The following is a 17,460-nucleotide window of genomic DNA, read 5'->3' as shown; positions in this document are numbered from 1 at the left end:
TGTACTAGTTTACATTTTCACCAGCAGTGTAAAAACGTTCCCTTTTCATGACATCCATGTCAACATGTATTTTTTTTTTTTTTTTGACCATGGCCATTCTTTCAGAGTAAGGTGGTATCACATTGTGGTTTTGATTAGCATTTCCCTGATCATTAGTGATGTTGAGCATTTTTTCATATGTTTGTAGGCCATTTGTATATCTTCTTTTGAGAATTGTCTATTCATGTCCTTAGCCCACTTTTTGATGGGATTGTTTTATCTTGCTGATTTGAGTTCTTTATAGATTCTGGATATTAGTCCTTTGTCAGATGTATAGATTGCAAATATTTTCTCCCACTCTGTAGGTTGTCTGTTTACTCTGCTGATTGTTTCTTTTGCTGTGCAGAGCTTTTTAGTTTAGTTGAGTCCAATCTATTTATCTTTGTTTTTGTTGCATTTGCTTTTGTTTTCTTGGTCATGAACTCTTTGCCTAAGCTAATGTCTAGAAGAGTTTTCCCAATGTTATCTTCTAGAATTTTTATGGTTTTGGGTCTTAGATTTAAGTCTTTGAACCATCTTGAGTTGATTTTTTTTTTTTTTTTTTTTTGAGACGGAGTCTCGCTCTGTCACCCACGCTGGAGTGCAGTGGCGCAATCTCGGCTCACTGCAAGCTCCGCCTCCTGGGTTCACGCCATTCTCCTGCCTCAGCCTCTCCAAGTAGCTGGGACTACAGGCGCCCGCCACCGCGCCCAGCTAATTTTTTTGTATTTTTAGTAGAGACGGGGTTTCACCGTGGTCTTGATCTCCTGACCTTGTGATCTGCCCGCCTCGGCCTCCCAAAGTGCTGGGATTACAAGTGTGAGCCACCACGCCCGTCCTTGAGTTGATTTTTGTATAAGGTGAGAGATTAGGATCCAGTTTCATTCTTCTACATGTGGCTTGCCAATTATCCCAGCACCATTTGTTGAATAGAGTGTCCTTTCCCCACTTTATGTTTTTTGTTTTTTTGTTTTTTTGTTTTTTGTTTTTGCTTTGTCAAAGATCAGTTGGCTGTATTTTGCTTTAATTCTGGATTTTCTATTGTGTTCCGTTGGCCTATGTGTCTGTTTTTATACCAGTACCATGCTGTTTTAGTGACCATTGCCTCATAGTATAGTTTGAAGGCAGGTAATGTGATGCCTCCAGATTTGTTCTTTTTGCTTAGCCGTGCTTTGGCTGTGTGGGTTCCTTTTTTTTTCCATATGAATTTTAGGTTTGTTTTTTTCCTAGTTCTGGGAAGAATGATGGCAATATTTTGATGGGAATTGCATTGAATTTGCAGATTGCTTTTGGCAGTATGATCATTTTCACAATATTGATTCTACCCATTCCTGAGTATGGGATGTGTTTCCATTTGTTTGTGTCACCTGTGATTTTTTTCAGCAGTGTTTTGTAGTTTTCCTTGTAGTGGTCTTTCACCTCCTTGGTTAGGTATATTCCTAAGGTTTTTTTGTTTTTTTGTTTGGTTGTTTTGCAGCTATTGTAAAAGGGGTTGAGTTCTTGCTTTGATTCTCAACTTAGTCGATGTTGGTGTATAGCAGAGCTACTGATTTGTATACATTAATTTTGTATCCTGAAACTTTGCTGAATTCATGTATCAGTTCTAGGAGCTTTTTGGAGGAGTCTTTAGGGTTTTCTAGGTATGCGATCATATCATCAGCAAACAGTGATAGTTTGACTTCCTCTTTACTGATTTGGATGCCCTTTATTTCTTTCTCTTGTCTGATTGCTCTGGCTAGGACTTCCAATACTATGTTGAATAGAAGTGGTGAGAGTGGGCAACCTTGTTTTGTTCTAGTTCTTAGGGGGAATGCTTTCCCCTTTTCCCCATTCAGTAGAATGTGGGCTGCAAGTTTGCCATAGATGGCTTTTATTACATTAAGGTAGGTTCCTTCTATACCAATTTTGCTGAGGGTTTAACCATAAAGCGATGCTGGATTTTGTCAGATGCTTTTTCTGCATCTGTTGAGATGATCATCTGATTTTTTTGTTTTAATTCTGTTTATGTGGTATATCACATTTATTGACTTGCATATGTTAAACCATCCCCTCATCCCTGGTATGAAACCCACTTGATCATGGTGGATTATTTTTTTGATATGCTGTTTGATTTTGTTAGCTAGTATTTTGTTAAGGATTTTTGCATCTATGTTCATCAGGGATATTGGTTTGTAGTTTCCTTTTTTTGTTATGTCCTTTCCTGATTTTGGTATTAGGGTGATATTGGCTTCATAGAATGATTTAGGAAGGGTTCCCTCTTTCTCTATCTTGTAGAATATTGTCAATAGGATTAATATGATTCTTCTTTGAATGTCTGATAGAATTCAGCTGTGAATCTATCTGGTCCTTGACTTTCTTTGGCAATTTTTTTTACCATTTCAGTCTCGCTGCTTGTTATTGGCCTGTTCAGAGTTTCTATTTCTTCCTGGTTTGATCTAGAAGAGTTGTATATTTCCAGGAATTTATCCATCTCCTCTAGGTTTTCTAGTTTATGCATGTAAAGGTGTTCATAATAGCAATTGAAACAAGTATTGCTGGACTTGAAAGTGCTCATTCAGGCTGGGTGCAGTGGCTTATGCCTGTAATCCTAACACTTTCGGAGGTCAGTGTGGGCAGATCACTTGAGGTCAGGAATTTGAGACTAGCCTGGGCAACATGGCAAAACCCCATCTCTACAAAAAATACAAAAATTAGAAGGGCATGGTGGTGTGTACCTGTAGTCCCAGCTACTTGGGAGGCTGAGGTGGGAAGATAGCTTGAGCCCAGGAGGCAGAGGTTGCAGTTAGCTGAGATTGTGCCACTGTACTCCAGCCTGGCAACAGAGCCACAGACCTTATCTTAAAAAAAAGCACTCATTCAGCCAACTATTTATTGATCTCCATGGTCAAGTTCAATTGTGAAATACAGTTGTGTGTCACTTAATGACGATGATACATTCTGAGAAATGGGTTGTTAGGCGATTTTGTTATTGTGAGAACATTATAGAGTGCATTTACACGAACCTAGATTGCATAGCCCACTACACACCTTGGCTATATGCTGTAGCTTTTTGCTGTTAGGCTACAAGCCTGTACAGCATATTACTGTACAAAATATATGGGCAGTTGTAACACAAGGGTAAATATTTATGTATCCTAAAGTAGCTAAACATAGAAAAGATAACATTTAACACTACATCTTTACAATGGCTATGTCATCATTAGGCAATAGGAATTTTTCAGCTCCATTATGAAGGCATACCTTGGAGATATTGCAAATTCAGTTCTAGATCACCACAATAAAGTAAATATTGAATAAAGCAAGTTGCACAAATTTATTGGTTTCCCAATACATGTAAAAGTTATGTTTACACTATACTACAGTATATTAAGTGTGTAATAGCATTATTTATAAAAATATGTGTACCTTAATTAAAAAATACACTTTGTGTCTCTGTGTCACATTTTGTTAATTCTCACAATATTTCAAAATTTATTATTCTTATTATATCTGATAAGGTGATCTGTGATCAGTGATCTTTCATGTTGCTATTGTAATTGTTTTGGGGCACCACAAACCATGCCCATAGAAGATGGTGAACTTAATAAATGTTGTATGTGTTCTGGTTGTGTTCCAGAACCAGCTGTTCACCTCTTTCCCTCTCTATCCTTGGACCTCCCTGTTCACTGAAACACAATATTGCAGTTAGGCCAATTAACAATACTAGAATGGCCTCTAAGTGTTCATGTGAAAGGAAGAGTTGCATATCTCATGTTAAATCAAAAACTAGAAATAATTAAGCATAGCAAGGAAGGCATGTCAAAAACTTTGAGACAGGCCTAAGCTAGGCATCTTGTGCTGAATAGTTAGCGAAGTTGTGAATGCAAAGGAAAAGTTATTGAAAGAAATGAATAGTGCTACTCCAGTAACACATGAGTAATAAGAAAGCAAAACAACCCTACTGCTGATAAGGAGAAAGTTTTAGTTGTCTAGATAGAAGATCAAACCAGCCACAATGTTCCCTCAATGTAAAGCCTAATCCCGAGCAAGGCCCTAATTCTCTTCAATTCTATGAAGCCAGAGAGAGGCAAGGAGGCTGCAGAAGAAAAGTTGGAAGCTAGCAGAGGTCGTTTCATGAGGTTTAAGGAAACAAGCCATCTCTATAACATAACAAGCAGCAAGCGCTGATGGAGAAGCTGCAGCAAGTTATCCAGAAGATCTAGCTAAGATCATTGATGAAAATGGCTAACTTAAACAACAGATTTTCAGTGTAGACAAAACAGCCTTATATTAGAAGATGCCATCTAGACTTTCATAGCTAGAGAGGAAAAGTCAATGCCTGGCTCCAAAGCTTCAAAGGACAGGCTGACTCTCTTGTTAGGAGATAATAAAGCTAGTAACTTTAAGTTAAAGCCAATGACCATTTATCATTTCAAAAATTCTAGAGGCCTTAAGAATTGTGTGAAGTCTACTCTACTTGTGCTTTATAAGTAGAGCAATAAAGCCTGTATGATAGCACATCTGTTTTTTCAAGACCGGTGTTGAGACTTACTGCTCAGAAAAAAAAGATTCCTTTTAAAATATTACTGCTCACTGACCACCTGGTCACTCAAGAGCACTGATGAAGAGGTACAAGGAGAGTAATGTTGTTTTCATGCCTGCTGACACAATACTCATTCTGTAGCTCATAGATCAAGGAATAATTTCTCCTTTGAAGTCTTATTATTTAGGAAGTAGATTTCTTAGCACAATAAGACAGGGTGAAAAAAAAGAAATATATTTCATTTCATAAGGTTATAGCTGCCATAGATAGTGGTTCTCCTGAAGGATCTGGGCAAAGCCCATTGAAAACCTTCTGGAAAGCATTCACCACTCTAGAAACCATTAAGAATATTCATGATTCATGATTTATGGGAGGAGATAAAAAACAACAATAAGAGTTTGAAAGAAATTGATTCCAACCCTCATGGATGACTTGGAGGGGTTCAAGATTTCAGATGAGCAAGTAACTATGTAGAGACAGAGAACTAGAATGAAATGTAAAGCCTGATGATGTGACTGAATTGCTGCAATCTCATGATAGAACTTCAATGGTTGAGGAGTTGCTTCTTAGAAATGATCAAAGAAAGTGGTCTCTTCAGTTGAAATTTACTCCTGATGAGACTTCTGTGAGCATTGTTAAAATAACAAGAAAGGATTTAGAATATTACATGAACTTACTTAATAGATCAGTGACAGTTTGAGAGAATTGCCTCCAATTTTTAAAGAAGTTCTACTGTGAGCAAAATGGTGTCAAACAGTATTGTATGCTACAGAGAAATCTTTTGTGAAAGACAGAGTCAAGCTATGTGGCAAACTTCATTGTTATCTTATTTTAAGAAATTGCCACAGCTGCCCCAGCCTTCAGCAATGACCATTCTGATCAGTCAGCAGCCATCAACATTGAAGCAAGACCCTTTACAGCAAAAAGATTACAACTCACTGAAGGCTCAGGTGATTGTTAGCATTTTTTAGCAAAATAGTATCTTTAAATTTAGGTATGTATTTTTAGACATAAGGTTATTGCACACTTAATAAACTATAGTATAGTGTAAACATAACTTTTATGTGTATAGGGAAACAAAAAAAGTTGTGTGTCTTTGCTTTATTGCAGTATTTGCTTTATTGTGGTAGTCTGGAACTGAACCTACAATATCTCTGAGGTATGTTTGTAATTATTAATACTTTTGTCTTTTAACTTTTATGCTAGAATTAAAAGTGATTTGCACACTACCATTACAGTAATATAGTTCTATATTTGCCTATATATTTACCTTTTCTAATGAGTTTCATACTTTTAGGCTACCCTGTTGCTGTTTAGCATCCTTTCATTTCAACTTGAATAAATCCTTTTAGCATTTCTTGTAAGACAGGTCTAGTGATGAAGAACTCCCTCCACTTTTGTTTGTCTGGGAAAATCTTTCATTTATTTTTGTTTGTTTTTGTTGTTTTAAATTTTTTTGTATTTCCATAGGTTATTGGTGAACAGGTGGTGTTTGTTTACATGAGTAAGTTCTTTAGCAATGATTTATGAGATTTTGGTACACTGATCACCTGAGCAATATACACTGCACTCAGTTTGTAGTCTTTTATCCCTTACCCCCTTCCCACCCTTTCCTCCTGAGTCTCCAAAGTCCATTGTGTCATTCTTATGCCTTTGCATCATCATAGCTTAGCTCCCACTTATGAGTGAGAACATATGATGTTTCGTTTTCCATTCCTGAGTTATTTCACTTAGAATAATATCTCCAATCTCATCCAGGTCACTGCAAATGCCATTAATTCATCCTTTCTATGGCTGAGTAATATTCCAATGTATATATATACCAGAGTTTCTTTATCTGCTCGTTGATTGATGAGCATTTGGGTTGGTTCCACATTTTTGCAATTGCAAACTGTGCTGCTATAAACATGCCTGTGCAAGTACCTTTTTCATGTAATGACTTCTTTTCCTCGGAGTAGATACCCCGTAGTGGGATTGCTGGATCAAACTGTAGTTCCTAGTTTTAGTTCCTTGAGGAATCTCCACACTGTTTTCCATAGTGGTTGTACTAGTTTACATTCCCACCAGCAGGGTAGAAGTGTTCCCTGTTCATTGCATCTACACCAATATCTATTTTTTTTAATGGCCATTCTTGCAGGAATAAGGTGGTATCACATTGTGGTTTTGATTAGCATTTCCCTGATCATTAGTGATTTTGAGCATTTTTTCATAGGTTTGTTGGCCACTTGTATATCTTCTTTTGAGAATTGTCTATTCATGTCCTTAGCCCACTTTTTGGTGGGATTGTTTGTTTTTCTCTTGCTAATTTGTTTGAGTTCATTATAGATTCTGGATATTAGTCCTTTGTCAGATGTATAGATTGTGAAGATTTTCTCCCATTCTGTGGGTTGTCTATTTACTCTGCTGACTGTTCCTTATTGGTACCAATCCTATTGACACTATTCTGCAAGATAGAGGAAGAGGGAGCCCTCCCTAAATCATTCTATGAAGCCAGTATCACCCTAATGCCAAAACTGGGAAAGGACATAACAAAAAAAGAAAACTACAGACCAATATCCCTGTTGAACATAGATGCTAAAAATCCTTAACAAAATACTAGCTAACCAAATCCAACAACATATCAAAAAGATGATTCGCCATGATCAAGTGGATTTCATACCAGGGATGCAGGGATGGTTTAACCTATGCAAGTAAATAAATGTGATACACCACATAAACAGAATTAAAACCAAAAATCACATGATCATCTCAATAGATGCAGAAAAAACATTTGACAAAATCCAGCATACCTTTATGATTAAAACTCTCAGCAAAATTGGCATACAAAGGACATATCTCAATGCAATAAAAGCCATCTATGACAAACCCACATTCTACTGAATGGAAAAAATTCAGTAGAATGGGAAAAAGTTGAAAGTATTCCCTCTGAGAGCTAGAACAAGACAAGAAAGCCCACTATCATCACTCCTCATCAGTGTAGTACTAGAAGTCCTAACCAGAGCAATCAGATAAGAGAAAGAAATAAAGGGCATCCAAATCAGTCGAGAGAAAGTCAAACTTTCTTTTATTTTTGAAGGAGGGTTTTCCCAGGTATAGTATTCTTAGTTGACATTTTTTTTTTGGCACTTTGAATATATCATCCCATTCTCTTCTGGCCTGCAATGTTTCTGCTGGAAAATGTTCATTGTCTTATGAGGGGGTTCTCTTATATGTGACAAATAGCTTTTCTCTTGCTGCTTTCAAAATTTTATGTCTTTGACCTTTGACAATTTGATTATCTGTCTCAGTATGGTTCTTTGGGTTCATCTTATCTGATGTATTTAGGGCTTCTTGGATCTGCATGCTTATTTCCTTTTCCAGATTTGGGAACTTCTTAGTCATTATCTTTAAATAATCCTTCTTGTCCTTTCTCTCTTCTTTTTTCTTTTTGCATCTTTGACTGAATTATTTCCAGTGACCTGTCTTTGAGTTTACTAATCCTTTCTTCTGCTTGACATAGTTTTCTATTAAATTCCTCTAGTGAATTTTCATTTCAGTTATTGTGTTATTGTTTTCAGGTCCATGATTTCTTCTGTTACTTTAAAAATATTTCCTCTCTTTGTTGAAATTCTCACTTTGTTCATTCATTATTCTCTTTATCTTGGTAAGCAACTCTATCAGAGTTATTTTTATTCTCCATCAGGTAAATCATATAACTATTTCATTAGGGTGAATTTATGGAGATTTATCTTGTTCTTTTGTTTGGAACATCTTTGCCTGATTTTTAGTTTCTTTGACTCTCTGTGTTGGTGTCCATGCATTAGACAAAGCAATCACCTCTCCCAGTCTTCCCAGGCTGATCTTGTACAAGAGAATCCTCCATTAATGAGCCTGGCCAGGTAATGGGGGTCTCTACCAACTCATTTCCTCCTAGTAAGAAGCAGGAAGCTGTGGTTTTCATTTGCTCACTCTGCACTGAGCCAAGGAGGAGCTATGGTATCTACCAGCCCAAGTTTCCACCTCCATTCTCCTCCAAGTGGCTAGACTGTGATGGACCCTATAGAGCTCCAACAGCAGCAAGACAAAAGCTAGCCCTCTAGGGACATCCCCCTTAGAAAAGTTGGGGTGCTAGACATGCCAATTAACTCCTTTCCTCCTCTGGTTAAAGCTGGTGTAGGAGGTCTCTTCATGATCATATGGTACTTCACCAGGGGCAGCATCTTTGGCAAGAGTGTGTTCTGAATCTCCCTACCAGCTTTGGTGAGTCTGGTTTTGCATTCTCCTGGGGTGCAGGAGCTTTTTGATTAGTTTCTGATTTTTTACAAAGGGAATATGTACATGAGTTATTGCTGAATTGATATGCTTATTGGGGAAAAAAGGGATCAGGACTTCCTTCTGCCATGTTGCTGACATTACTCCTCTCAGGTTGATTTTTTAGTTGCAGTTTTTCAGATACTTGGTATTTGCACAACATGGTTTGAACTCACATCCAGTTAGGCTTTGATGCTGGTAGGTGACAATCATGTCAACACAGCACAGCTGAGTGTCAGTGCAGTGACATGGAATTATGTGGATGGGAGTCAGAAAACACAGGGTTCTAGTTTTTGTGCCACGCTCCAGTGGCCATGAGACCTGAGGCAAATGGCTGGACTTCTCCAATTTAATTCCCCATCTGTAAACCAAAGATGGCAGTGCCTTTCCTGGCTACTTCATAGAGCCATATGCATCCATGAGATAATGTATAGAAATAGACAAATGCAGTGTAGCTGGGAGCCAGTGTTGTTTTTTTTTTTTAACATGCAACAGAATTTTATGTTGAATCATCAGAAAACCTTTCTGCCACTAAATACTATCAAGATTGCAAGATAATTACTCCAGATAAGCAATGACAATCACTTCCCATGAAAATATTTACAGCTACTGGCCGGGCGTGGTGGCTCACACTTGTAATCCCAGCACTTTGGGAGGCCGAGGTAGGCGGATCACGAGGTCAGGAGATGAGACCACCGTGAAACCCCATCTCTACTAAAAATACAAAAAATTAGCCAGGCATGGTGGTGGGCGCCTGTAGTCCCAGCTACTCGGAGAGGCTGAGGCAGGAGAATGGCGTGAACCCGGGAGGCGGAGCTTGCAGTGAGCCGAGATTGCGCCACTGCACTCCAGCCTGGGTGACAGAGCGAGACTCCGTCTCAAAAAAAAAAAAAAAAAAGAAAAGAAAATATTTACAGCTACTAATGATAAATGCTAAAATATTTGTTGTATCAACTTGTGCTTAACAGGTAGGAGTGTAGATTGTTAGGTCATTTTTAAACTTTCATGTTCTATTAACTATTGTTCATTGTTTGCCTAGCTATGCTATTGTAAAAAGAAATGTTGTAAAGTCTTGGTATACTTAATGAAGCAGAAAAACAATGCATTTGTACATAAATTAAGCTATTAGGTTAATTTCTTTTTTTTTTTTCTGAGTTCCCTTAGTATTTATTGATCATTCTTGGGTGTTTCTCAGAGAGGGGCATGTGGCAGGGTCATAGGATAATAGCGGAGAGAAGGTCAGCAGATAAACACGTGAACAAAGGTCTCTGGCTTTCCTAGGCAGAGGTCCCTGTGGCCTTCCACAGTGTTTGTGTCCCTGGGTACTTGAGATTAGGGAGTGGTAATGACTCTTAATGAGCAGCTGCCTTCAAGCATCTGTTTAACAAAGCACATCTTGCACAGCCCTTAATCCATTTAACCCTGAGTTGACACAGCACATGTTTCAGAGAGCACGGGGTTGGGGGTAAGGTTATAGATTAATAGCATCCCAAGGCAGAAGAATTTTTCTTAGTACAGAACAAAATGGAGTCACCTATGTCTACTTCTTTCTACACAGACACAGTAACAATCTGATCTTTCTTTCTTTTCCCCACATTTCCCCCTTTTCTTTTTGACAAAACCGCCATCGTCATCATGACCCGTTCTCGATGGTCGCTGTCTCTTCGGAGCTGTTGGGTACACCTGTAGAAAGGCTGTCACTTCACCCTTGGAAGGTTGCACAGCGGCCAGGCAGAGGCGCTCCTCACTTCCTAGACGGGGCGGCCGGGCAGAGGCGCTCCTCACATCCCAGACGATGGGCGGCCAGGCAGAGACGCTCCTCACTTCCAAGACAGGGTGGCGGCCGGGCAGAGGCTGTAATCTTAGCACTTTGGGAGGCCAAGGCAGGCGGCTGGGAGGTGGAGGTTGTAGCGAGCCTAGATCAGGCCACTGCACTCCAGCCTGGGCAACATTGAGCATTGAGTGAGCGAGACTCCGTCTGTAATCCCAGCACTTCGGGAGGCCGAGGCGGGCATATCACTCAAGGTCAGGAGTTGAAGACCAGCCTGGCCAACATGGCGAAACCCCGTCTCCACCAAAAATACAAAAACCAGCCAGGCGTGGTGGTGTGTGCCTGCAATCCCAGGTATTCGGCAGGCTGAGGCAGGAGAATCACGGGAGCCCGAGGCAGGGAGGTTGCAGTGAGCTGAGATCATGCCGCTACACTGCAGCCTGGGCAACAGAGGGAGACCGTCTCAAAAAAAGAAAGAGAGAAAGAGAGAGAGGGAGAGGGAGAGGGAGACAGCGAGCCAGTGTTGTCATCTGGGTGCATCAGCCCTTTTAGTGTTTTCAGTCCTCTCCTCTTTCTGGACTCCTGCCCAGGACTACTTTAAATATAGCTATGGTCAATAAAGTGGCCCAGAAATTACATCCTGCAGATTCCCTTTCACAGGCTCTGTGTTGTCTCAGAGTACATTTGGAATTCTTTTTAATCTCTAATAACTGTCATGAGATCCTTGTCCATTATTCATGTTGCTTTAAATTTTTTTCTCCCCTTTTCCCTGATCAGGCTTGCCAGAAGTTTGATGCATCTTTTCAAAAGCCAGCTTTTAGATGTGTTGGTCAGATGTGTTTTTTCTATTTCATTTGTTTTGTCTTTTATTTCTCTTTTCTTCTACTTACTTTGGATTTATTCATTTGTTCATTTTCTAAATTCTTGACTGTTTTCTAATGAATACATTTAAATACTAATTAATACATTTAAAGCTATAAATTTCCCTCTAAGTGTATGTCTGATCTTTAAAGTTTATCTGATTCTTTTAAACTTACCTTCTGATTGCTTTCTAATGTTCTTGCAATGTCATCAGATAACACAGTCTGTAAAATGTGAGCACTTTGAACTGGGTTGAGATTTGCTTTGTAGACCAATTCAGGGTCAATTTTAAATAGTTCCTATAGATAGGGAAAAAAGCATATATTCTTGATATGGTAGTAAATCATGTATATTTGAATCCTGGCTCTGGGATATATTCACTATATGACCTCACATAAATGTTAGTAGGTATTGGTTTATTTTTTTAGCTATTAGGTTTAGCTTGCTGATCTTGTTCGAATCTTCCTCATCCTAGCTCATTTTGTCTGCTTAAGGCATCAGTTTCTGGGAGATGTATATTAAAATCTCGCATTATAAATTTTCCCATTTCTCACTACAGACATACACATTTTGCCTTATGTTTTCAGGCTCTGTCGTTAGAGGGCTATAGCTTCATTATGATAGCATTTTAGTGAACAATTCCTTTTATTAGAAGAGCTCTCCCTGTAGAACTTAGCCAGTTCACGTTTGTCCTGACTACTGGTCTCATTAGAATCGTTTTGCCAACATATTTTGTTCTTTCTATTGAACAAAATTTCTTTGTAACCTTGAATTTTCCTTTTGAGACCTGGACCTAATTAATCATACATCATTTATGTATTTATATTGTAATAGTACATATGCTCATCTGATTATCTATTTTTCTTCCATGTTCACCATGCAATTTCCCCAGGTTTATACAGAACCTGAATTTATGGCAGGTAACTCACAAAGCTGTTTTGCTTCTAGACTATGATATTTACTGCCGGGCTTTGTGGGAATTAGAGATCTCTGAGATATTTTTTATGCCCAAAATACCTGAAACTAGGAGGCATAGGAGGAACTTTTAGCCTCTGGTTCACATGTAGGTTATAATCTGTTTAGTCACAACATGTTTGAAAATACACGACAATGAACCAACCTCACTGGGCCCTGTTACCAGTTCATGTCAAACAGCTTGACTTTAGTTTCTAGTTACATAGAGTAAAGAGGGAGGAATCAGCCTATGAAAAATCGCTGTGCTGCAGGTTCTCAGTCCCTAGCTGTAGGGCTTATAACATTTTAAAAACTATCTCTGGGATTACTTTTACATTCACTTATGTTTAGGAAGGGAGAAAGAAAATGCTCCTATAACAGTACAAGGCAGAAAAACTTTTGTTGTTTTGTTTATTCATGTGTTCCTAAAACAATGCCTGGCACATAGTAAGTGATCAATAAGTATCTGTAAGAAAATTGTGGTAGCAAGGCCGGTGCGGTGGCTCACGCCTGTAATCCCAGCACTTTGGGAGGCCAAGGCAGGTGGATCACTTGAGGTCAGGAGTTCGAGACCAGCCTGGCCAACACGGTAAAACCCCGTCTCTACTCAAAAAAATAAAAAAATTAGCCAGGCGTGTTGTCACATGCCTGTAGTCCCAGCTACTTGGGAGGCTGAGGCAGGAGACTCACTTGAACACAGGAGGTGGAAATTGCAGTGAGCCTAGATCACACCACTGCACTCCAGCCTGGGTGACAGAGCAAGACTCCGTCTCAAAAACAAAACAAAAAACAACAACAGAAAGAAAATTGTGGTAGCAAAAAAATTGCTATGGGAACTTCAAGAGGAGAAGGTGTAATTGCAACAAAAGAGATTGTGAAGCCTTCATGAGGAAGTAACAGTTGAATAGGGCCTTGAAGAATAAGTAGGATCTGGAGATTAAAGGGTGCATCAATTAGGATTTGATCACAGAAACAAGCTACTAAGAATGATATAGGATATGAGATTAAATTTAGGAACTGACCTAGCATAATTGAAGGAGCCAACTAAACACTTTATGTTCAACTGTTGCTTCTTTACCTGGTAGTGGGCCTAAAGTCAGCAGGGCAGGCCGCTGGAAGGAAAGAAGGACAGAAGTGAAGTGAGGAAGATCAAGAACGAACTGCAGCCCACAAGGCTGGGCTTGAACCGTGTCAGTATCTAAAGCCAACAAGGCTCCACCTTTGCAAATGCAGGTGACCTGTAGGAGAATCAGGCATCCTTCATCATGGAGCTAGACATGCACCTACCTGGGGATAGGGAGAACCCTGAGGAGGATCTGGCAGGTGTGGGAGGAGCTTCAGGCCTGGCTGCTGCCCCAGGAGCTGTACACACAGTCCCAGGATAGAAAGAACTAAAAGAGAAACCAGCAAGAGCTAAAGGAGCTGATAGCCCAAAACCTGCCCTGGCCAGTAAGGTGAGCCAGCAGATCAACAATGACATGTGTGAGCTGCAACAGCACCAGGTGCCCTGCATTCAAGCATCCAAGCGTAACAAGGAATGACTGCTGCTTCGCTTCCATCTTCCACATTGTATGCAAAGTCACATGGTCCAGAGTATGCAGGGAAGAAAGTCCCGGGAAGTGTAGCTCTGGCTTAGCAGAGTTAACTCAGAACATATCCACCCCAGGGGGAAGATAAGGGCTTAGGGAGAAAAGCTGCACGAGGCAGAGCAGATGTTTACTCTCTCTCAGGCCATCACTTTGGAGTGCCCCAGGACAGGTCCCCCTGGGCACAGTGGGCAGTGGGTTCCCAAGTGCCAGCTCCATGCTGATTCTCTGGAAGTGGGCATCACATGGTATTCTGCTACATTTAGAGGCAATGCAAATGATTTAAACAGAACTTGAACTTATGAATCATAAAGGCACAAAGGGAAAGGGCTTCTTCTAAAACAGAGCAGGAAAACACTCAAGGTTTGGGTGACAGCCATCTCCACATGCCACCCTCCAGCCACATGTCCAGGGGATTTTCATCACAATGCAGCAATCCCAGGCCCTTCTCTCCATGGGATGTAAAGTGGGGGAAGGGTGGGTGCTGTGGCTTATGCCTGTAATATGACAACTTTGGGAGGCTGAGGCAGGAGGATCACTTGAGCCCAGGAGTTTGAGACCAGCCTAGGCAACATAGCAAGACCCTGTGTCTACAGGGAATGTAAAAAGTACCCAGGCATGGTGGGTATATACCTGTAGTCCCAGCTATTTGGGAGGCTGAGGCGGGAGGATCGCTTGAGCCTCAGAAATCGAGGCTCCAGTGAGCCGTGATTTTGCAACTGTACTCTACCCTGGGTGACAGTGAAATCTTATATCATAAAACAAAACAACAACAACAAAAAAACAACAACAAAAGTGGGTGTAGGGCAAGTATGGGAGAGAGTGGTCCCCCTGCTATCTGGAGTGGCCCGTGACATATTTGTGTTTATTCATTTAGTAATGACTCGCATGTGCCACACACTGTTCTAGGCATCAGGGAAACAGGTGAGCAAAGCCCCTGCCCTCATGGAGCTTACCTTCCAGTGAGGGAAACAGATAATTAAAAAGTGGTCAAGTCAACGTTAGGCCGTGATATGTACTGTGAGAAAAACATAGAGCAAGGTGAGGAAAAGCGAGTGAGAGGGGGTGAGATTATAGAGGTGTCCAGGGAACAAAAATCCCTGGGAGTCCAGGCATGGTGACTTGCGTCTGTAATCCCAGCACTTTGGGAGGCGGAGGTGGGCAGATCACCTGAGCCCAGGAGTTCGAGACCAGCCTGGGCAACATGGTGAAACCCCGTCTGTACTAAAAATACCAAAAAAAAAAAAAAAAAATTAACCAGGCACGGTGGCATGCACCTGCAGTCCCAACTACTTGGGAGACTGAGACAGGAGAATTGCTTGAACTCGGGAGACAGAGGTTGCAGTGAGCTGAAATTGCACCACTGCACACCAGCCTGGGTGACAGAGTGAGATTCCATCTCAAAAAAAAGAATTCCAGGGAATAAACTTGAGTGTTGAGTGTTCCTTAGGTACCTAATACTGTTCTAAGGACTTTACATTGTATCAGCTCATTTAATCCTCATGAAAACCTAAGTAATTTTCCCAAGGTCAAATCATTAATAAGTAAAAGATCTGGCATTTAAGCACGGGTCATCTGGTAGCAGAGCCTAAGCTTTAAGCCAGGGACGATCTCCTGGTTGCAGTGAGTGAAGTGAGGGAGCAAGGAATGCAAATATCAGAGGGAAGAGGGAACAGCCAGTGCAAAGACCTGAGCCAGGTGCATGCTTGTTGTTTGGAGGAGTAAAACCAAAAGTTTGGTTCTGGACATGTGGTAGTTTGAGAAGCAGAAGAGGAGGAGGTTTCAGCAGAGAAGACTGAGAAGCAGCAATTGCGGGGCGGGGGGAGGAGAAAGCCCAGGAAAGAAGGCTGCATAAAGGAAGGTATCATCAATATTTCCAATTCTGCTGGGAGGCCCCGTTACTGCAGACCCAAGAATCAACCACTGGATTTGGCAATGCGGAGGTCTTCATTGGTCTTGACATTGATGGCCTTTTATAGACAATACAGTATGTGGAAAGGCAACCAAAGCAGTTTTGTTCCAGATCAAGGGTGGATGGGACCCCAAGGCCCTACCCTCCAGCCTCAGCTCTGGCCCTTCCTACTCCTGAGACACCTCCCAGGATCCCTGGAACACAGTTTGACTACAGATGTAGGCCAGCCCCTTTGTTTCACAGTTGATGAAACTCAGGTCCAAAAAAGGGAAGAAGCTGGCTCAAGGCCATACAACTAGTTAGTGAAAAGCACAGGTTACAATTATCACTATTTCATGAGACAAATCTGTTCCTACCCTGTCTTATACTGTTTTCATGGACAGTGTAGTTATGACAAATAGAAAAATCAAAATAACAAGGTCTTTTTCACCTGTGTATCTCTGTGGGAAGGAGAGAATGATAACATGAGCAAACTCAACTCATAAAATATTCAGAAGCCTCACTGTTAACTAATCATTATTCTCATATTCTTCTCCCATACCCCATTTCTGGTCATTCACCAAGTTCCATGTTTTCTGATTCTACCTAATGGGACATAGCAGACTACAAACTGTTAAATGGATATAATAGTAACACCAGTCGCTCACGCTTACTGACCACTAGCCATGAGTCAGCATTGTTCTCAGGTCCTCACAACAGCCCCATGCAGCAGGCTTAACAAGGAAACAAGGACCTGTCTTTGAGGGTTATGCATGGAACCATACCAGGAAGTGGTTAAGAGTTCAGTCCCCAGGGTCCTATTGTCCAGTTGCATATTTCATTTCCACTTCTCACTGATGGTGGCACCCTAGCCAGGTTACTTCCCCTCTTTATGCTTTAGTTTTGTCAGCAGTGTGAAATGCTTCATAGACTGAAAAACAGGATACAGGGATCAGGGCTGGCATTGATCATAGTAAGCCAGGCACTGTTCTAGTCATGTCATCATCACGAGTCTTGGCATCCCCTGCAAGCAGGGCACCAATAGTGGGTTGCTGGGGGCTCCCTCTCCTCTCCTCTCTGATTTGAATAAGCCACAGGTTGAATCATGAAGCTGTACTTAAGCTCATCTTGTCTTTTTTTTTTTTTGCCTTAGTATCCATGCTTAAAGCTGGATGAAACTTCGCCGAGAGGAGAGGAGTATCAAGATAAGTTAGCAGCTGAAGAAGGAGCCAGCAGTGATGAAGAAGAAAGGTACGGGAGGACATGCAGACTTCTGAGTGCTCCAATGAATGAGGACTCAGATGTGGAAGAATTCATCCATTCATTCATTCTATCCTCAAGTATTTATCACTGCTCCTTGCAGCATGCTTGGGGAGGCAACAAGTATATATTGTATGTCTTCAGCACAGCTATGGGCTTCACATAAACTGTCTTACTTAATTGTTACAACAACCCAGAGAAGCGATTTTTTAGCTTAAGAACCTGGAGCTCAAAGAAGTTAGCAGACCTGTCCAAGATACAGACCTGCACTGGCCCAAAACCTCTGCCCCTATGTTTCCAAGTGTTC

General features: G+C 40.8%; 1 protein-coding gene across 2 annotated transcripts in view; it reads left to right on the top strand.

The window, feature by feature from the left end:
* FAM184B (family with sequence similarity 184 member B) overlaps positions 1–17,460 on the top strand; it is a 147,338-nt gene that overhangs the window by 88,781 nt on the left and 41,097 nt on the right. For both annotated transcript variants that reach the window (XM_055246366.1, XM_055246369.2), the window contains exon 8: positions 17,047–17,144. In XM_055246366.1, the coding sequence (XP_055102341.1) occupies positions 17,047–17,144 (98 nt within the window). The remainder of the gene's footprint in view (positions 1–17,046; positions 17,145–17,460) is intronic.

Source organism: Symphalangus syndactylus, chromosome 16 (genome assembly GCF_028878055.3).
Source record: "Symphalangus syndactylus isolate Jambi chromosome 16, NHGRI_mSymSyn1-v2.1_pri, whole genome shotgun sequence".
Lineage (NCBI taxonomy): Eukaryota > Metazoa > Chordata > Mammalia > Primates > Hylobatidae > Symphalangus > Symphalangus syndactylus.
Note: the sequence above shows the minus strand (reverse complement) of the source record. Positions and strands in the feature narration are given on the sequence as shown.